Source organism: Bicyclus anynana, chromosome 12 (genome assembly GCF_947172395.1).
Source record: "Bicyclus anynana chromosome 12, ilBicAnyn1.1, whole genome shotgun sequence".
Lineage (NCBI taxonomy): Eukaryota > Metazoa > Arthropoda > Insecta > Lepidoptera > Nymphalidae > Bicyclus > Bicyclus anynana.
In genome coordinates this window covers 5,656,542-5,679,653 of record NC_069094.1, presented here as the reverse complement: position 1 = coordinate 5,679,653, position 23,112 = coordinate 5,656,542, and the positions used below count along the sequence as shown (strand labels likewise).

Sequence of the window (23,112 nt, the reverse complement as noted above, 5' to 3'; positions counted from 1 at the left end):
ATACTTTATTTGGAAACTTACAAAAAAAACATATTCGTATAATTTTAAATATAATAATGACCGACCGATACGCTCATGGTGAACACAAACAGGGAACATTGTACGTTTTCTTAAAAATTATATTTATAATAGGTATCTAAAAAAAATGCATGATGTTCTGAAATTATATCAATCTTATCAGAGGATACTATTGCTTGGAGATTCTGACTCACTGGTGTCTATGCTTATTTTAAGCACAATGTACACTTTGTGTGAATAAACATTTCTTTATTATTCGTTTGGGAGTAAACAATTTGGTGCCTTTCTATTTGAACAAAATTTTGTTTTGATATATAGTGAAACTAGGAAAAATCTTGGAACCAAGCTACTTTACCGGTTAAATAGGATAGAATCGGCGTGAAAAATCTCCATTGTCGCTCTTTCAAGTTTTTTTTCTTCTATGCATACTCGTAGTATTAAGTAGTGTTAAGTATCTTCATTCCTAATTTAGGCCACAGTGATTTAAAGTTTGAAGGTCAGATGTTGACACAATAACGAAGAAAGCTATAGATCAATCTCCAGGGTCCATGCTTTGCCATCTAAAAATCTTGGCACAAAGGAATTCATAGACTCTGAGTACCGGTAGACTATTTCTGGATGGTGGCCATGCCAAAATACCCTACGGGTACAGTACTCCATAGTTACCAAATGGCAAGTGCGGAGTGCCCTTTTTATTAACGATTTATTAAAAAGGGCACTTGCCACCATTAATATTCCAGTGCTAATCGAGCCATCTGGAAAGCTGCTGGGATGATGAAAATATACCTGATGAATAAATAACGCTGGTTCACCTGGGAAATGGGGTAGCGTTAACGTGGAAAGCTACTTGCATTGATACATTGACTTCGTGTCATATATGGGAAATCAAGGGAATCAAGACCGAAAAATTCTCTGAATGATTTTACCGCGGTTAGTTGCCTCAACTGATAACAGAGGATCCAAAATGAACCGTTATAGTTTCGTCATGTCCATCTGTCCGCCCATCCGTCCGCGGTTTAGCGCAGAGACTATTACTACTAGAAATCTGTAAATTGACGTGAATGTGTGTACATTGAAAATGTGAACAAAGTCTTAATACCTATAAAAACTTGAAAAATGTTTTTTGTGTAAAGGATCAGCCTAGCTGTGCAATTATAAAATGCACTATGCAGCCAGTATTTTTGCCACCATTCCACTTGGTTTGTTGAGCTATTATGATTAGTTCAGCTTATGTTTCTTGTATGTTCTTTTGAACCAGCCTCGATAGTGCCATGCTGATGATGATAATGATGACGATCACTCCATTAAAAAAAAAAACTACGAAGTCTATACTCCGCTTTAGGACCGACTGACAAATAAAATTATTATGTCAATGTCACTTCGTCAGCTGTCAACCGACAATATGTCCAACTGTCAATTGTCATTTGTCAATGTAACATGCCAGTGTCACAACTAAAACCAAAATTAATTTGTGCAGCAGGTGCTTGATTTTATTTTCAAGATTATAGATTTCAAGTTTCACGTTATTATATAGCCGTCTTGTTGTATAACTCGTGTGTTTTTAAATTTCATTGTAAAAAATGTATTTCGTGTCAAACATTGTAAAAGTTACCATCCCAAATTATTTAGCGAGCTTACCAATCCCGGATTCTTTCGGAGGCTGGTTCAGACTGGGATGTGAGTTTTCTATAGATTTTCCTTATTCACTCGATAATTACTAACACGCTTATGTATATAGTTTTGTTACACATATTTTAAAAGTTTGTTTAGCTGTTTGCTTTGCGCTTTACAGATTTATTTAAGACGTGTTTATAATAAGAAATTAAATGCTTATGTTACTTCTTATTAGTAATTAGAATTAGGTTATTGTCATTTATTAAAAATGTTTTGTATCTACTTACAAGCTTTTATCAATTGGATTAATTAGTTAAAATAAATGTTTGTTACATGTTATGTCACTTGGTTACAATACCTCTATTAAATCATAAAAAAATTACACAGAAGTATCAAGGCCATTGACATACTTTCAAGTAACCATGGTGTTACAATCTTACTGTTACTCAGTAACAATGCTGCATTTATAAATATTTGATTGCATGCTATGTTTGCAAAACTCTTATCAATTAAAACATTAAATGAGGAATATGGCTTATATTGAGAATAAGTTTTAAGTACATTTAAATTCTTTATTTTTTATAAAATTAATTACAATCTAGCTTATTCTCTTCTCAAGCAATTAAACTTAAGTAAGTGAAAATACTGCAAACTATATTAGTTCATGTTGTTTGTTTATTTAGTTTTATGCTTTTATACAGACAAAAACAAAATGTCTCTATGGTGAGTTGCAATGTTGAAACTATTGTTGATCTAGCATGTAATAAATTCAATACAAACTCTTCTCGAAAGAAAACATAATAAGCTTTTATTGATTAAATAAGTGAATTAATCAATTAGATTATTAGGTTTTTGTTCAGTTATTTCACTATTGATTAGATAAGGGCAATATCAATTTTATTGAAAATTTATATAGTATGAGGCTCAAGTTGAGAGCAACACTTTGCAACAGAATCTTGTACAGTCAATAATCTCTTGATGATGCTCAGGTTTTGGAGAGAAGGGAAAAAATACTTGATGATGCTCAGGTTTTAGAGAGAAGGGTGGAATGTGCAAAAAGGATTTTCTGTTTTACTTTTAACAGTGTAACTTGGGCTCGTCGGTTTTATGCTGATAATAGTAATTATCATAATGAACTTTCACAAGTTTTTCTTCTATTCAATAAAAAAGCTGGTGGAATATATAATTAACCTTATTATTTCTAATAGTAAAAATCTATTACAAATCACCTAAAAAATATAATGTCACTTAAAAAAGAAGATTAAGTAATTTTATTTTATTATTTAATTTTCAGTCCGCGATTGGTTAGCCCTAGTCCCTCCAACTGTGGCTATTGGTGTCATATCATATTACTCTTATATCACAATCAAGAAAGCCAACGAAGCTGGCAATGGACAGGTGAACCCTGGCATCAGAAAGGACATCAATAAAGTTGTAGACTTCATTGACATTGAGGACATCACTGAGAAGGTTTCATTGTGCAGATGTTGGAGGAGTAAAAATGTAAGTATCACATTATAGTAGGGGAGACCGGGATGCTAAATTTGCAGTTACTAAAGCGTCATTGCATTTGGTAGATTAAATCATAGGAAGAATAAAAGGTTATATACTTTTTAAGCTACAAACCTACTAATATTAAGTGCTCCTACTTGGTGGAGGTAATCAACAATGTGCAAGGTATACTCCCATATGTTCATCTGCAGCGCTCAAGTAACTGCAAAAACCCCCTCTTCGGCTCCCCTACTATTATAAAGACTACTTCAATACTATAAATATACCAGGATTATACAGACTGATAGAGACCTACAAATTATGATGATAATTAATTATATTAATTATAAATTTCCTGTTATAAAAATAACAGTCTGCCAGTTATCTAGTTTAATTTATAAGCTGTATTGTCGTAAAGTTTCATTAAAATAATTCCAGCAATATTTACAGTCAGTAGCATTATAACACAAACAGCCTCGCAAAGTTTACGACCATTTTTATTATGTTGTTATCATAAGATCTAGTTAATGCTGTGACATACATTGTTATCAGCATACTCATAGCAGATGTGTAGAATATTAATATGAATGTACTTGTATTTGTTTTAATTGCAATGGAGTTTGTTGTATGCAAAGTCATATTGAGAATGTTTTATTGCAAATATATAATATAAATTAATTTTTTAGTAAATAAACTCAGAAGTAAATTAAAAAAATAATAAATTCAATGTTGAACATAGGTTCTGATACATAATATTTGTCAGGACAACTTAATTCACTAATCAATCTGTAACAAATACAAACACTAGAATGGTGGAGAATACCTACCTTTAAATTATTTTATAACTGATGTCCAGTCTCAATCAATGGTATGTTGTTCTATGTATTTGAATGATTAATAGATATTGGAGAGGTGTAATAGCCTAGGGTGAAGATTCAAATCCGTCTGGGCCATGCATCAGTTTTCAGTTATGTGCATTTTAAGAAATTAAATATCACATGTCTCAAACGGGGAAGGAAAAAAGAAAAACATCATGAAAAAATCTGCATACCTGAATATACTGTTTATTTCTCTATGTGTGAAATCTGCCAATCCGCATAGGCCCAGTGTAGTAGACTATTAGCCTAAATCCTCTCAATTTAAGAGGAGACTCGTGCCCAAAAGTGGGCCAAATATGTGTTGTTAATGTTGATGTTTGGAACTAATATTCCTTAAGTACCTATAAAAATGTTTTCTGTTACTTCAGTGGCCGTACTGCGATGGCGCTCATGGGGCTCACAACAAGGCTACAGGAGACAACACCGGTCCAGTTGTTGTTAAACATAAGGAAAACAAGTAACCACACCAACAAGTAACAGATAGACAAGCAATAGACACAAGGCCATTTGGATTTGTAATGAATTTTAAAAGTAACATTCTATTAAACTTTGTATTTTTCCAAAAAGTTATACTGAAATGTTATCAATAAATAGTTCTATCTTTTTCTTAATGTAGCGTTATGATAAAGACGTGTATACCAACCAATCATTTATTTTAACAAAAATGGTGGTGGCTGATTGGCCAATTCAGTGATTTTATACTTGAGTAAAAATATAAATAATATTTGTAATAAAGAATGTTTGATGTAAGTTGTGATTTTAAAATTGCTGCAATTTTGTTATATTGTGGCTAAATTACCTTGAAGTGTTGTTTGACCTCCCTTTTTAATTTACACTAGATTTAATGTTAGTTTATTCAGTATATATACATAGTTGATAAATTTACAGTAAGTAATTTTAAATTTGTGGACTTTATATAAAAAAATACTATATTTGTTCATATTGACGGCCTCCGTGGCGCAGTGGCATGTGCGGTGAATTATTAAGACGAAGGTCCTGGGTACTATAGCCTGCTGGGGCGATTGAGGTTTTCTTAATTGGTCCAGGTCTGACTGGTGGGAGGGTTAGGCCGTGGCTAGTTACCACCTTACCGGCAAAGACGTACCGCCAACGTAACGTACGTTTAACGTTCTGGTACAATGTTGTGTAGAAACCGAAAGGGGTGTTTTAATCCTCCTCCTAACAAGTCAGCCCATTTTCATATTAGATTGCATCATCACTTACCATCAGGTGAGATTTATAGTCTAAGGGTTAACTTGTAAAGAATTAAAAAAAATATAACTTTAATATTTTGTTGACAAACGCTACGGTACAACGGCGTCGCCAAAAAAACGCTATAAAAAATATTTAAATATGTACTTTTCTTCTTTGTTGCATGTTATAAAAAGTACTTAAAAACATTTTACAACGCTACTGAACGAAAATCTTTGTATTTGTTAACTTTAAATCTTATTTGATTCATTAGAAATTCATATGGCCTACTACTTATACAAACCTCAATGTAGAGATAATTAAACAGGTGATAAATTGTGATTGGAAAAAGCTATAAGCACACTTGATATATTGAATCGATTTGTTACATCATATTAATCCCGCATAGGCATACGTAATTATAATGTTACAAGCAAAAAACTTTGTTAAGCGTAAAATGTACACATTTTATGATATAAAACTTTTTTTTTAAAATTTGATATCGGCTTATTTTACTCGTGTTTCTAACATTAGAAAAGGGTTTGCTTAATCTGGGGAGAAGTAGCATAGAAAATGACATCATACTTCAGTCTAGTATGCCATGGATGTTGTTGGTGTTGAAATAAAGTTGAAAATCAATTAACACCAATTTATTAGTACCTAATCTTTAATAAAATGTCATTATCTCGGGGAGATTAGATTGTTTGAATGAGTTTAATGCTTCAGCCCAGCATCATTGATTAAATAGGCCTAAGCCTACATATCTACATACCAATTTGCGAGAAGACATAATCTGCAGCAACATGACTTTTAAATATGTAGGTAATAAAGTTATTTTTTTAAATATAAAAGCGTAAGCAATTAATTTCAGATTTTATTATTCGTCTATTGACATACATCATATGAAGGGTGATTGACCATTTTGGGTCCATTTTTTTACAGCAAAGAAAATTACGGAAAATTCTTCATTTAATAATAACTTTTTTTTGGAAATGTGTGTTTTTGAAACCGTGCATTTTATAATGATGATAATAATTATTGCCCATATCTTGATTTTTCAATAAAACTGAAATTAAACCAGTCTAAAACTGATATTATTTATTAAATGATACTAATTTGGACATTGTAACGGTTCATTCATTAAATTTGGGCCCATTAATGTATGAAAAATAGTCGATCTCCTTTATCTGATATTCTTTAATAATGACCATTGTACAGAGAACGCGTTTTATTTATGAATTCAGTTGATAGCTTTTAAATATCGATGTATATTAGGTAGATATATAAAAGTTATGACGAAGTTGAATCAGCAAAGTTGATTGGTGTACAATCAACCATACATTGGAAAGATTCTTAATAAATTACCATATATTTTTAAGATTCTAGATACGAATTGAACAAAAGTGAGTGAACAAACGCCTCACTTGCGTGAAAACACGCTTAAGTACCATTTCAAGTGGATTTATATTTTGTAGTGTTGTTATCACTTAGATAAGTATAACTTAGTTCTCAATTTACAATGTTTACCTACATTTTTTTAAACTGTGTTTTACTTTTATATTTAACATATATTTTTCGTGTTACCTATGGAATGTTGTTACTGGTATAAAATGGGCAATCGTAAATAAAATTTGCATTTGTGTCGCTTTTATTTATTTATTTTTATTTTTCATTTAAAAAATTTCATACATTTCCATTTGGAAAATAATTCATACATACAATCCCTTACAGTTTATTACATCACAGACATATACTAAATTAATCATAAATTATGTCAGTTAGCAAATATTTCAATCGTTAGATTGCCTACCATAGATGTCAGAAGTTGATAACATTTTTCATAATTAATTTTCAATGCCATGTATTTGTTACCGTTAAATTGTAAAATACGTTAGTTTATAATCTCACTCGTGATATTATAATCTGCCGTCATGTTGTGAACTGAAAATACTGATTTCAATTTAACGTGTTATTTTTTGGTATATTATAATCTATCGGAAGTGAAACCGTTAAATTGCAATCTTAAAACGTCAACTGTCCGAATTTGCCCCTGATTGGTCGGCCTTACAGCAGACCTTTCTGTGGCCATAGAGTTAGGAATTAAACACATATGTCAGTCAAATAAAATATTTCAAGAATTATGCAATTATCATAATATAATAATATTTATTGATTCACTAGTATTTCGTCATGTTCTAACCTAACCTAACTTTAGATTTGACTAAATTATACTTATAATTAACAATAACAACATTTTACTAATGGAAGAACAGTGTTTAAAATTAAGTGTTTAAAAAAATTAGGAAACGCACTGGCGCCCTCCGATTTTCTTTCTTTTTCTTTTTTTTTTTTGATTTGTCAATTGTAATTTTTTACTATTTTTATTATGCCCGCTGAAATATTTTTGTAAGTCTATGCTAAATTTATCCTGATTGACAATTCAACGGTTTCATTTTCGATATACCGCAAAATAACACGTTAAATTGTAATCATTATTTGCAGTTTACAATATGACTTTAGATTATAATATCACGAGTGAGATTATAAACTAACGTATTTTACAATTTAACGTTAACATATACGTTTTATGGCCGAATGATGGCCATTCCATTGACGGTACATCTAACGATTTAAATCTTATAAAATAAATACACATGCCAATAATACTTGCAAGTTTCACGATGACTATTTCCCATTTAGTGATGTTTCGAAAAATATGGCACAGGCGGTCCACGCCATTCATTATTAAATTAATTAAAAAAAATAGTATTTGAAATATCAGATCTTTTAAATTAAACAGACCATTATATCTTTGTTTGATACCTCTAATGTTTGAGAATTTTTTACTACATTAATTATATCATCTGTATGCCTAATATATTATAAATAATAATATTAATTGGATAATGATATACGTATTAAATCTATTCCAGTAAGCCTAACATGCGACCAAATGACGTATTTCCTGAAGAGTCATAGACAAATGTCATTCCACAGCAGCGCAGTCGCAAATCCAAAGATTTTATAATATTAACTAGCTGACGCCGCGCAGTTTCACCCGCGTGGTTCCCGTTCCCATAGGAATACGGGGATAATATATAGCCTCTAGTCTTCCTCGATAAATGGCCTATCTAACACAGAAAGAATTTTTCAAATCGGACCAGTAGTTTCTGAGATTAGCCCGTTCAATCAAACAAACACTCTTCAGCTTTATAATATTAGTATAGATTATTATGTTACTAACGCGTTGAAACTGAGGCGAACAAAAGTGGCTAATTAGTCGCATAGTAAACAAAGAAAGTTATTTAAACAAATAATGCATACCTAAATATTGTCTACAATGTCGAGTTGTGTGTTCAGGAAGTATTCTTCTTCTTCTTTCTTTGTCGCTGCGCTCTTGACAGAGCGGTCGTGGTCTTTAGGACGTGTTGGAGGCAGATGTAATACGCCTCACGAGCATTCGCCACTTCTCCCTTTGTGTAGTAAGTCGCGTACATTAAGTTAAGAAGTAAAGGAAAGGAAGTATTAATACTATTTAAACATAAATATATTATGTAGGTAAACGCAAAATTGTACAAATATGCGATCAGTTGAGTAGCTGAACATATCTATAGATGTTATACTATATTTACGAGTATATTGATTTTACACCTGAACACACAACTAGACATTGTATACAATATTTGTGTAGGTTTTATCCTATTTCCTACTAATATTATAAACGCGAAAGTTTGTATGGACGTTTGGATGTTTGTTTCTCTTTAACGCCGTTACTACTGAAATTTGAAATGGAAATACATTTTACTCTGGATTAACACATAGGCCTTTTTCATCCCGAAAAAATTCACGGTTGCCGAGGGATTTGTAAAAAACTAATTTCTACGCGGACGAAGTCGCGGGCGTCCGCTAGGTTGTTTATATAACTTTCGTTATCTATTTACTACGCGACTAAATGAAATTAAGACAATTAGCTGACTTTGCACCTCAGTTTCGACGAATTAGTGACATATCTGACAGATGAAATCTTTGTTTAAAAGTGGACTAAGTTATATCGTACGCAATATACAATTTAATAGGCCCATGCTGTACTACCATATCACACAAATAGCATGATTAGATACTTTCTGTATGTGTCGAGATTCCATCTAAATTTATCTAAGCAGTGTTATATGTTATCAAAAGTCAGTCTTGATACTATTATCGCAGATTTTTCAAGTGCTCGGCCCCGTTATGGTCACAACTGGAAAAATAAAACGAAAATAAGTTAACAGTCATCCTTATCAGCATCAGCATATATGGATAGCTACATGGCTGACCTATTACTTACAGAAAAAGTAATTTGGAGCTTCGACCCACCATGCTGCTGCATCAGACTCTATATCAGATCATTATGACCAGCTCTGATGGTCTGACGTGGTCTCTAAGGCACAGTGTGTAAAACTGACCAACTTCCCAACTGAAAAGTTCGATCTCGTGTAGAAACCGAAAGTGGTATGTATTTTCATCCTCCTAACAAGTTAGCCCGCTTCCATCTTAGATTGGATCATCACTTACCATCAGGTGAGATTGTAGTCAAGGGCTTACTTGGCATAATAGGACTCTGTACCACTGTAGGCTGTAGGTAGGTACCACCGCGGAGCAGTACACGACATCGTACCGGAATGCTTAATCGCTTGTGGCAACTAGCCAAGGCCGAAGCCTCCCACTAGCCAGACCTCGACCAATTAAGAATAACTCAATCGGCCCAACCGAGGATCGAACCCAGGACCTCCGTCTTGTAAATCCACCGCGTACACCACTGTGCCACGGACAAGGAGATATAGACCATAAAACCTAATTCAATTATGTTTAATAGAATTACCCTGGAGAATAAATAATAATAAGTAGGTAATAGATATTAATTTTACCTCAATTCTTGTTTCTGCGACAGCCTCTTCGTTCCGTAGGAGTTCATGCTTAAGGCCATTTCTCTTTCTGTAAACAAATATATGATTTATTAACCCAGAAATATCAACGTCAGACTCTCCTCGTCAGATCCGGAAAAAAAAATATTTGCAAAAAGAAGGTACCTATCTATATAAATTTGTTTAAAAAAATTCTCTATCATAGGAAAGTATGGTAGCCAATTACAGAGTTTGGTTTTGGAAGATAGCAGGTTTCAAAGGTCCAGAGAGAGACGAATATCTTAGCAATCCATGGATTCAACGTGCTGGTGCCGGGTCAATCGCGTGGTAGAGAGAAAACCTCCGAGCAAAGTCCAGAACTTTTGACCAATGGATGTAGGGTTAAGGAATTCCTTGACAATTGATTAACACTCCTCTTCTACGCTCCTGTTGTTCTCCCTGTCTAGTATATGAAGCTCTAAATCTTTCAGTAGCTAGACTCGAACAAAGACATTATACTAAGATATCAATCAGTTGACCTGTTTTAAAGGATCTCCTTTAATGCTAACATGCGACCATCGCGATAATCTCGCATGTTAGCAGTTAGCACTATTTAACCTTGGCTGATGGGAGGCTTCGGCCGTAGCTAGTTACTACCCTACCGGGAAAGACGTACCGCCAAGCGATGTAGCGTTCCGGTACGTCGAGTAGAAACTGAAAGGGATGTGGATTTTCGTACTACTTCTAACAAATTAGCCCGCTTCCATCTTAGATTGCAGCATCGCTTACCAGGTGAGATTGTAGTCATAGACTAACTCGTAAAAAAATAAAAAAAAACCCTACACTGTGCCACAATTCCCAGGCTCTACTCGGAGTTTTCTGTCACACATACACACTCGATAGATCTGCACCCGCACCGTGAATCCATGGCTTATTAATAGACTAAGCCATACCTACCTCATTTTTAAAAGTTAGTCAATTTGTGAAGAACATGAAGATTGGTTTCGAAGGTACCAACCCTATATAAACCGTCCAAATATATATGAATTGTATTGAAATGTAGCTTATTGATTTAAAAATGCTCAGCGAAGAGCTAGAGACCGGAAATTCCCCAAAATCTCATTAAAACCGTGCAGGTATTTAATATTTTATTGTTTTTTAATGTATCTAACGTTAAATGACTCACATCTCAATTCGTTTCGTGTTTTGTTAGATCAAATTGGTAATAAGGCCTCAGATTGAGACTACACGGTAGGTAATAAAAGAATAATTACATAATAATTAATAACTAATGGCATAATACATTGCCCTCTGTCAGGTAGGTACCTAATAACAGATGCGTGGATTACCGAATCCACGCATTTCATTTCATCCCCGTATTGCCACGGGAATAGGAACTACACTAAGAACCCGCAGGGTTCTGCTAGATGTTAATAAGATAAGGCAGAACAAACAGACATAATTTAGTTTTAAATGTTACTCTGTCGCGACAAGGCATTTTCTAGGCAAGCGCGCTCTAACCTAGACCTCATCATTGCTTTCCACCAGGCATGATTGTAGTCGAGCGCATTATGAATAAAAAAAAATCATTTACTGCCGGTGAACTTGATTAAAATTGAATATTAAATAAGGGTTCCGTTTTGGTACTACGTCCGTACGGAACCCTAAAAAGGTGAGCATACAAAAATAATATTCAACATCAGGTTTTATTCCCACTGCTCGCAGTGTGCAGTGTGCACTCAACACCACAATGCGTTTCCGTCTCACTTGACCGCTTCCTACGCGCCCGAAGGAACACCGTATCAAGTTACTCTCACAGCCGCGCCAAGGCTTCGCGTTCGAGATCGAGAAGCCCTCAGACCAATTATAGAAGGGCCTGTATCGCACTCATAGTCACAAACAAAATTGTCTGTCATTTTCAGGATAACCGATCTTAGATTTGGTATATATCTTGTAATAAACTAGAAGATTTTGTCCGTTTTTTACACTATTCAACTACACAAAAAGGTATTTTTACGGAGTTAACCGACAAACACGATTACAACTATTTAACATCGATTCTATAGAGACAGCTTTTATAATCGCATTAGATCATTGATCATATACTTTGACAGAAAAGTAACACCTAGCGAGGCAGGTCCTATACAATAGTTGGTCTGAGGAGAAGCCACTAAATAAACTTTACTCGTTACTCAAAAACCTAATAAGAAAACTGTAAATACGACTACAACCTTTATGGGAACCCCTGCAGCGATTTACAACATTGCCCTTTTATTTATATGTGCATCAAACTACGGTCATGATTCACGAATGATTTTATGTTTTGTTGTGTGGTCCGGTTTTATTAATGTTATTCGTATAATACAATTTTGATTTAGGTTTACTTTACTATCCATTATTTTTTTCAAACTTACAAAAACTTATAGTAAGTGGGTAGATAGGGTATACCGATATCTAATTAAGGTATAAACAATCTATAGAAAACCAATTGGTGCATTACTTAAATAGGGTAAGTAAGTACGTACTTCATAATTAATAGAGATGCGCCGAGTAACACTTTTGCCGAATAACGAGTACCGAGTTTTACTCGGTTCAATTTTTTTTCAACCGAGTACTCGGCCGAGTAACTCCCGAGTATTTTATTAACCGGCCTGCGTCTAGTAAATCTACAGCGCATACCGTTGCGCCACGGACGTCGTCAAACTTCAAACTCACATGTATATCCGTCTCCAGACAATGAGGCCGGTGTAAGCGAGAGCGACGATGCTGCAAGTGACGGCCACCATGACACCGGCCGCCAAGCCGATTGGCTCGCCGCCTGCTGCTTCGTACTGCAGCCGCTGTGAGTCTTTGCGGACTGGTTCTTCTGCTGTTGTGTGAATTGTAGAACAATGATTATTATTTGCGATGTGGAACAAAATAATATGAGTTTAGCTTACGCTGCGTTGCAAGAACCGGCTCATGAGTAAGGGCCCCGTGTGGGGTAGAAACTAGTCGGCCATACTCCGAGTCCGACGTTGTTTTATCCGTGTTTTACAATAAATTAATATGAAAAACACTCACGATAGTTTAAATTCTAAAAATAATGAAGTCATGACAAAAAAACGTTTCTAACTCATTAGAAGTTCCTGATATATGTATAGGAAGATGGGAAAAGTCGAGATACGTTAAAATAATACCAACACTTTGGGTAAACTTTGGCATATATGTAAATTCTTATACATCGAATCCACTAATAAATTATTAAGAACCAACATAAATGAATAAGGAAGTGCGATAACAACAATTGGAAGATCCAATACTCGATAATATTTAAAGCGATATATTTTACATTTCCTGAGTTTATTTAGACAGGCCAACATTTGTGCATACAATATAATTAACGTATGATAACAAAAAAAATTAATAAAAAAAATTCAACCGACTTCCAACTCTAAAATTAACCTAAAATAAAAAGCAAGAATTAACATCTTACCTATGTGCTTCCTTCTGACCAGTTTGAAGGCGGTGCCAAGCCAGCAGTGTTTTAATTCAAGCCGTTTAAATTAAATAAAATTATGTAGTTCTTTCAGAAACGGTTTGAATTAAAACATCACTGGCTTGGCACCGCCTTCAAACTGATCAGAAGGTAGCAGAACAGAAGTAACGTAGAACCTCCTCCTTTTTGGAAGTCGGTTAAAAATTAAATCAGAAATACAGATGTTTTGTTATATACATATAGGATAAATACCTAACAACGCCGGGAATTGATATCGTTACGACCGAAGCAGAGTATGAGCGAAGTAGATCGTTTTTAAATTAAAAACAGTATTAAAACGACTTCAAAAAAGGAGGAGGTTATCAATTTGTCGGAATCTTTTTTTAAACGCGTTAGATCGTTGATTTAAATAATAATAAGTAAAAAAAATATAGTGAGAATTGATTACTGTTAATTAATTACATAATTGATTGTGGGTGGATGATATAGAGTCACTCTAAAATTGTCCAGGCAATAAGTTATTGTAGCCAACTTTAATTTTTTGATATTTTTTTTATTTTTATTTATTTTTATTTATTTAAACAGGCCAACAACATTTATGCACACAAAATAATTTACATAAAATAATAAAAAAATGGTAATACAGGAAATACAGATTTAAAACATAAACATCAATAATTGGCTTGTACAGTGGACACAGAAATTCTAGGATATAAGTAGAAAAAACAAAACACTATAAAACAATAAAAACTACAATTAACACAAAAAATAAAAAATAAAACAAATTAACACAAAAAATAAAACAAATAAAGAAAGCAAAAATTTATAAGAAGAAAGAGCAAATTAATATAAAAAAAAAAAATAATAAAAAATAAAGTAGTACCTACACTTAATCATTAACTTCCCTGCGCAGGGAGTTTATAACGTTACGACGAAAGCAGATCGTTTTAGAATTAAAAAGGTTGATGTCTTTATTATTTTGATGCAGAGAATTAAATAGGTTACAAATTCGATTAATGGAGGAATGGCTAGCAACTTTAGTACGGCAGCAAGGTGTAGGAAATACGTTGTACTTGCGAACTGAGCGACTGGGTACTTTGCAATTAATGCTAATTTTTGATAAAATTGAGGTGTCAGTCTCATTGTTAATAATTTTGTGAAGTAATATCAAGTCAGAAAGCTTACGTCGAATATACAGATAATCTAGTTTAACGTACTTTAGTTTGTCAGCATAAGAAAGGTTAATCAATTCCCTTTTGAATTTATAAAACAGTATTCTTAAAAATCGTCTTTGCACAGACTCAATTGAATCTACATAAGTTTTTTGATAAGGAGACCAAACTGGGGAACCATACTCAAAGACACTTCGAATAAGACTCTTGTAGAGATGCAAAATACTTAACGGGTTTTTAAAGTTTTTGGTAATCCTGAAAATAAATCCCATCATTTGGTTGGCCTTCGTGATAATGTTATTTATGTGTAGCTTGAATGTTAAAGCTGTATCAAAAGTTATACCTAGATCTTTAGCACTTTCCTTACATGATAGAATATCGTTGTTTATGTGGTAGTCAAATTTGATTTTATTATGTTTTTTTGTAAAGACGGACACGAAACATTTGCTTACGTTAAGGAACATGTCATTTTGTTTACACCACAGATTGACAGAATCAAGATCGGCCTGTAGTGATGTGCAATCTTGAACATTATTGATAGCACAAAATATCTTTAAATCATCTGCGTAAAGGAGGCATTTATTTTTAACAATTGAAGTAATATCATTTATAAATATTACAAAGAGCAAAGGGCCAAGATGCGAACCCTGTGGAACTCCGGATGGCACAGTTATCGGGTTTGAAAGAAAACCATTCACCGCAACAATTTGAGATCTGTTAGTGACGTATGATATGATCCACCTGAGCAAATCACCATGAACTCCATAATTTTCAAGTTTTTGGAAAAGTAAACGATGATTAACTTTGTCGAAAGCCTTTTGAAAATCAGTATATACTACATCCACCTGTTTCTTTTTATCTAAACAATCTATTAAAAAGTTTGAATATTCCACAAGATTAGTAACAGTCGATTTATTTTTAACAAACCCATGCTGCTGCGTTGCTATTAGTGGCTTAAATAAATAATAAATATAATCATAAACAATGCTCTCGAAAATTTTTGCGACGCAGTTTAATATGCATATTGGGCGATAATTACAACATTCCGTTTTAGTACCAGCTTTGAAAATTGGGATCACATTAGCAATTTTCCATGATTCAGGAAAACAACCAGTACTTAGAGATTTATTAAAAATTAACGATAAAGGTAGTGCTAGTTCCTTACTGCAGCTTTTGATAAATGAGGATGGAATCCCGTCAGGTCCCGGGCCCTTGTTCCATAAGGGTTCCATTGTTCAAAGGGGATATCTTGAATTCACAAGCAATCAATTCACAAATAATTGTTTCTTTTGATTTAGAAAACTTTCCTTTCAGTATGAAACAAGAAAAATTTTCGTGGACCACCGACCACACACGCTTACAAATCGTGAACCCCCATTTTTATGCCACGTCAACGTAGACCTCCGCCAAATCTACCATAGATCCCTGGGGGTCCACCTGGACCACTTTGGGAATCGATGGTCTAAAAGGATAAACGAGGTATTTTTACGGGCACGAACCGTAACACGAGGGCCTATAACGCACCATCGGTTTTGTAATTTATATGAGTGAAGTGATTTTTTTACCTTGAAGAAATTCTGCTTGCGAGTCAGGCACGATGGGGACCACTACCCTGCCATCCTCCGCGTCTTGCGGGAAGCTGAGCAAGTCCACGTGATCCTGCTCATCGTCCTTCGAGTGCAGCATGTCGAATACTTCCGACCTGACCAACAATAATGGATGTACAAACAACACTAACCTATACCTACTTAACTGTAACAGGTCAAATTATGTACCTACATTGAAAATATTGGTTGGAGGGCATTATAGATAATTAGCGGACGCACGCGACTCGAATTACTCGAGGACCATGGATTTTCCGGGATGAAAAGTAACCTATTTGTTAATCCAGAGTAAAATCTATTTCCATTCCAAATGTCAGCCAAAACGGTTCAGTAGTTGCGGCTTTAAAGAGTAACAAACATCCAAACTAACATCGAAATAAACATGCATACAATCATCCATACAAGCTATTGCGTTTATAGCATATATATATTTATAGTAGGAAGGTTAATCGATACTGACTGATTAATTATTGTATTTTTAAGTTTATTTTATATATTGGTTCATACTAAAAATTTTAAATAGCCTACATCTATCAAATCAACCACAATCTATTTAATTTAAGTTGTAAAATCACTTTTAAATTAGAAGTTTATTTTTGGTTAACCACTTTTATACGAGCCTAATTTGTAAGTAAATTATTGTAACCAATACCTTATTAAGTGTGGGTTTAACGACGCTTCGTGTGAAATCGAATACGTTTACCGCTAAGCTAACCCACACGGCTAGCCAGTTTGTTCAACTTAACAATACTTTAAATGGAAAAACGATAGTTAGGTAGGTAAATAGGTACAAATATCTAAGCAATTTTAAAGTTAACGGTTTGGCTCGTATACATTTACCAGGTTAAGGGCCACCTAAGCGGTTAAATTTAATTAAGTATGGGAGAATTGTTAACCCATAAAGGTAGGTCTTTCCTTCACAGTTGTGAACACGTGATATTTAATTTCTTAAAATGCACTTAACTGATAAGTTGCATGCCCCGGACCGGATTGGAAATACAGAGGTCATTTCCACTGGGCTACCACAGAGGAAAGCTACATACTTACCTGAGAATTTTCTATTCTCTGCGTGTGTGAAGTCTGCAAATCCGGATTGGGTCAGAAACTGTTGAGCACGAGGGTTAGGCCAATAGTCCACCACGCTGGCCCAATGCGGATTAGCAGACTTCACACAATTCCCAGGTAAACAGGTTTACTCACGATGTTTTTCCTTCACCATTTAGGAATCGTGATACCTATTGAATTTCTTAAAATGCACATAACGGAAGACTGTTACATGTTATGTTACGGTGCATGATCCGGACAGGATTCGAGCCCGCTTCCTTTCGAACCGAAGGCTGAGGTCTTATCCACTGGGCTAACATTGCTGTCCTGACCTGATAAATCAATATGTAATTTAAAACGACTAGTCTCACCTGCTAACCCCATCTTTGTCATCAACTAGAAGCTTGAGGAGCGTTGCATTCGCCTCCAAAGTCTTGTATCTGCTGTTATCTTCTACTTCTTTTAAAAGGCTTGGGGGCGTGATGTCTCTTGACCTTATGTCCTCTACCGAACTCTGACTGTGGCTCGATCTAATACCTAGAATAATAGGTAGGATTCCGTTTAAGTTAAGCGTTACGTTAAAGTTAAGCTGTGGGTCACAATCATTATCATTCATGATATCTACAACTCCTTATCCTTACAGAATCAAATATTATCATTATAGCCCGCTAACAAATTGGAGTAGTGTCTCTAAGCTCCAAAAGTCACAACCCCTCACATAAGGAAGAAGGCAAATCCCCGTTGTGGGTTAAAATTATCACTGTAAGTCGAATTTTGCACTGCTTCCTGCTATATCTTATACTAACTGGATACCCTTGACCCTTTACCGTCGATATATGCGTCATCTTCCGTTAAGTAGCAAGAGATACATTACTGAGGTAGTTACGATAATGTAAATAACGTAAAGCAATAATTATGGCTTCACAGAAAAGCAATCAATAACCAAGAACATTATGAAAATAAATTTGCCTTGTTTCATTTTAAAATTTAAAAGGGAAATACCACCTTGAATAATCTTTTTGATGAAGGTATATTCCCAAACTTTATTTTCTCATAGACTACTTTCCGGTGGATCCCTGCAGCTACATGTACATTAGCATTCCCAAAAAAAAAAAAATAAAAAAAAAAAATCTAACAATGGAAACTTCCGTTGCGGCTTAGTTTCAAACTACAAAATTATCATTTTTCAAATTATATTTAATTCATTGTGCTGAAAAAAGTGATTCCATCCAGCATTACTTTTAATCTTTTAACATCTACTTACAGCACAAGGATAAATTCTAACTTGTTTTAGTTAGAAAACGCCTCATTCTGTATGAATCTAGATAAAATTGCATGGATCCCCGTTTACGAACCGTGAACCCCTTTTTTTTGTCACACCAACGTAGACGCTTGTTAAGTCTCCTGAAGACCCTTGGGGGTCACCTACACCTGGACCACTTTGGGAACCAATGGTTTAAACTCGAACTCCCGCAGGAAGGCGTGGCCGTGCAGTCAGTAGGCCACACAAAAATATGATAATGAAGTAGTTGACGGCCGCGTGGCGCAGTGGGTAGTGACCCTGCTTTCTGCATCCACGGCCGTGGGTTCGATTCCCACAACTGGAAAATATTTGTGTGATGAGCATGAGTGTTTTCCAGTGTCTGTGTGTATTTATACATTATATAAGTATTTATATGAAGTATATAATTGTATATTAATATTATAATATCAACTATCTTAGCACCCATAACACAAGCTACTCTGTATGCTAACTTTGGGGCTAGATAGTGATGTGTATTGTTTAAGTATACTTATTATACTTATACTTATTATTATTACTTATTAGGTAGCACATAGGAACTTAAATACATTTTTAGAAAGTGTACTGATAATGGGTAGGTATATTTTTATCACAAAGTTAATATTTAGTCGGAATAAGTGATAATTGTAGTAAGAGCTAGTTAAATAACGTTATCATTACCGGCTTATTTGAATGGCCTACTAGAGGACCACGTCTCCCATCTTATCATGATTATCAGCCTATTAACGACCCACTTAAGGGCCAGACTTCCTTCCTTATTGCAGAGGGAAGCTTAGACCCATCATGCTGCTCTAATACGAGTAATGCCGGGCTTAGGATGCCATTAAATTAATTAAAGACGATTAATGAAAATAACCGTGATCTACGGTTTGACATGCTTTACGAGGCACAGTGGTTTAACGCCACCAACTTCCCAACTCCAGACAGATTATACTAAAAAATCCTTTACTCAAGACTACCCAAGCCGAATTTGAACCCCGAGTGATCCGAAGCCACATAGGCTAAGCACTGAACCAACGGTACACATCTCTTCTTATGATTAAGACATAATATTTTCTTAGTTATTTTGTTTTGTTGGTGTATTCAGTGTATTGTGTGTGTATGTGGGTGTATGTGTGCGTATGTGTATGTATGTGTTTGTGTATGTATGTATATGTGTGTGTGTTGTGTCAAATAAACAGAATGTTTTGTGTGTTTTTTTTCTTTAAACGCCCTCTTTGATTTCAGTCAACCCGTTGAGTTACTGAGGCATAAGTATGTTAGATAAACCATCAGATAATGATAAAATGTCCGAATTTTCAGTGGGTCAGACCGTCAGACACACCTTTAGTATGCTTAACGGTTCTTGAAACCCGGTTCTGTTAATTTTTACGAAATTCACGCCGTATGTAGGTAGGTATTAATTCCAAAATCACGGGAGTAATTCATTTCGATGTATCTTGATGTTTTTGATTTATGTTGACAATAAAGTATGTATTTTGTTTTAAAGTACAAAATATTCTATAAGGTAGAAGTTATTCTCACGTTAGTTACAATTTACAATATTTAGGTAGGTACTTATGATTTACAAACTTCTAAGGCCCATTGGTTTGCCTATGCCGTACGGATCATGAGATCTTAGGTTCCAGGCCGGACTTTGAAATTTTGTTGGATTTTTCTTTCCATGTCTTTTCAGTAGCAGCTGAAGTTATGAAATTTCGTAACCCCTTTGCCTCAGAGAGCCCAAAAACGGATTGTTAATTGTATCTACAAGTACTGATTAAGTGAATATAATTAGGTATTATATGTACTTTATTATCTACTAGCGGACGCCCGCGACTTCGTCCGCGTGGAAATCAATGTAAACTTTCAAGCCCTATTTCACCACTTTAGAGTTTGAATTTTAAATTTTATTTTTCGTATTTTTTTTTATGATATGACAGACAGACAAAAATAAAAAAAAATATTTTTAGCAATAGTTTTTAGTTTTATCGTTTAATGCTCCCCAACAAAAATTTTTAAAATATCTTCAATGTACAGAATGTACAAAATGTACAGAATTCGTATTATAAGTATAGATTCTAGATGGCGCTAGTAGTACTCTATGCCTCGGTAACGTTTGTTGTTACAAATGGTATGAGTAAAATCTCAAATTGCGAAGAAATGTATAGGATTCGACCAGTTTTATTTTAAGTATCGAATACAGATATACTTAGTTTCACTATAAAATACTTACGTAAAATTATAACACAGAAGAAATTCAAGTACTCCTAAGTAATAATGAATACACAGTTGGCGATCTTATCGCTAAATGATCGATCTCTTCCGTACCAACAATGGAAGAGAAGAACAAATACTGTAAATAATAATGTAATACCGCAAGTTATTACCTTTTCTGCTACTTATCCTTAAAATAACAAATTACAGTTAAAAATAGAGGTCTAGAGAAATGACTCATTTCAATTTGTAATTCGTATCCACGAAATTGAGATACGGTAACCTCATAATTCAAAGTGAAAGCGACATATGCTAGACACAACACTCGAATCTTTTATTTATAGCAGGCTACGTTTAGGATGACTGTCCACTAGCACTAAGAACAAACACCTATACCAAGCAAGCATTGACGGCCTCCGTGGCGCAGTGGTATGAGCGTGTGGATTTACAAGACGGAGGTCCTGGGTTTGATGCCCGGCTGGACCGATTGAGGTTTTCTTAATTGGTCTAAATGAACTATCTAACGATACCCCACACTATGAAATAAACGACAAAAAAAAATGTTAGAAACGCATGGAAAGTACCTTGTTGGTTCAGTGGTAAGCCTATGTGTCTTCGGATCACGGGGGCCTGGGTTTGAATCCTGGGTCGGGCTATATAAAGTACCTACTGAGTTTTTCTTACTGCTAAGAAATAATTAATTAAAACAATTAAAGATATCTGGTGGACAGTCAGCTCTTTTAACGCCTTGTCTACTGTCGTGTTGTATTAGCGCGTGATTAGTATTAATTGATCACGCCTGAGTAAAACTGTGGATGTCTGCCGTATCATTTCTGTCATTAACGATTACCAAGTAGGAGTATCACTATCATGTTTAATTAGCTACAGGTATATTAAGGACTTGAGCCGTGATAGCCTTGTGGATATGACTTCTGCCTCCGATTCTAGAGGATGTGCGTTCGAATCCGGTCCGGGTAATGTACCTCCAACTTTTCAGTTGTGTGCATTTTAAATATCACGTGTCTCAAATGGTGAAGGAAAACATCGTGAGGAAACCTGCATACCAGAGAATTTTCTTAATTCACTGCGTGTGTGAAGTCTGCCTATTATTGGCCTAACCCCTCTCATTCTGAGAGGAGACTCGAGCTCAGCAGTGAGCCGAATATGGGTTGATAATGATGATATTAAGGACTAGCGGACGCCCGTAACTTTGTCCGCATGGTGCGATTTTCGCTTCGTCCGATCGGAGTGCGATTCCGCTATTTTTCACTCATCAACGAACTTTTCGCCTAGAACCCTTTTTAATCGAATTTGAACTTTATGTTTATATTATATGACTAACAGCGAAGTTGCTATGGAAACGAACGACGTCACAACGCTCTTAAACTTACAGAATGCAGGGGCTGCTTCAAGCTCTATTCACTCACTTACGAGCAGGTGCTTTTACTTGCAAAAGATACACAAATGTATGAAAACCGGTCTTTTAGTTTTTAAACGATGCCTATTGAATCAAGCCTAATAAAACTATTCCGATATATGAGTAGAATGAACTTCTATAACCAATTCTAAGTTGGTCCATTTTATTTTACCATCGTCACAAAGATGAGTTCGCAGTCACGGGATAACTTGTTACCTAAATTTAAAAAAAAATTGTTAATACAGTTGGCCCCTATTTAGGTAAATCATTAGGTAGTAATCCATGGTGGAGACTTGCAATGCATCCAATCGCCAAATATGGAGAAGCACTGCAAAGAAAGCATCGCACATCGCTGCAAACACAGCCACTCTGCTAAGAGTACACGATTAAGAAGAATAATAATTCAATGGTACCTACCTACCAGGGCCGTTGCTCCAGGCGCCAAATCTTAGAGGGCGCCTAAATGGTAAAGAACGTTGGTCACTCCAGACTATGGTCGAGATCTTCACGTTCCATACTTACTTTGCACTCACAATTGGTATATGTATATGTTATTAGGAGGAGGACAGGAGAGGCGCCATAATTGGATCTCACTCTATTCTAAAATTTACTTCGGGCCGGCGCTGCTACCTACAGCTTTGTTCTCTGACGTGAACGTAAATTGCGTTATTGCTTGTTCCATGTTCGTTCGCACGACGCAGCTGCCGGAAGAGCCGCCCTTGCAATACAGTTGCCGCGCAATCCGATAAAAATATGATTTAATATCGTGATGCTGTTCCATTTATCACGATTTACAAATCTATGTAATTAAGAATACACTTTT

General features: G+C 34.9%; 2 protein-coding genes across 2 annotated transcripts in view; one reads left to right on the top strand and one right to left on the bottom strand.

Annotated features, from left to right (window-relative positions):
* Positions 1–1,451: 1,451 nt before the first annotated feature.
* On the top strand, positions 1,452–6,843 carry LOC112048116 (CDGSH iron-sulfur domain-containing protein 2 homolog). Its single transcript, XM_024085497.2, has 3 exons — positions 1,452–1,695; positions 2,927–3,135; positions 4,370–6,843. The coding sequence occupies exons 1-3, from the start codon at positions 1,599–1,601 to the stop codon at positions 4,460–4,462; spliced, it is 399 nt and encodes a 132-aa protein (XP_023941265.1). The 5' UTR covers positions 1,452–1,598; the 3' UTR covers positions 4,463–6,843.
* The window catches only part of LOC112051728 (uncharacterized), a 28,916-nt gene continuing 12,632 nt past the window's right edge, over positions 6,829–23,112 (bottom strand). Inside the window, exons 3-7 of the mRNA XM_024090508.2 lie at positions 17,745–17,910; positions 16,291–16,427; positions 12,791–12,944; positions 10,100–10,166; positions 6,829–9,432 (exon numbers count right to left, since the gene is read on the bottom strand). Of these exons, the coding sequence (XP_023946276.1) occupies positions 9,427–9,432; positions 10,100–10,166; positions 12,791–12,944; positions 16,291–16,427; positions 17,745–17,910 (530 nt within the window). The 3' untranslated portion in view covers positions 6,829–9,426. The remainder of the gene's footprint in view (positions 9,433–10,099; positions 10,167–12,790; positions 12,945–16,290; positions 16,428–17,744; positions 17,911–23,112) is intronic.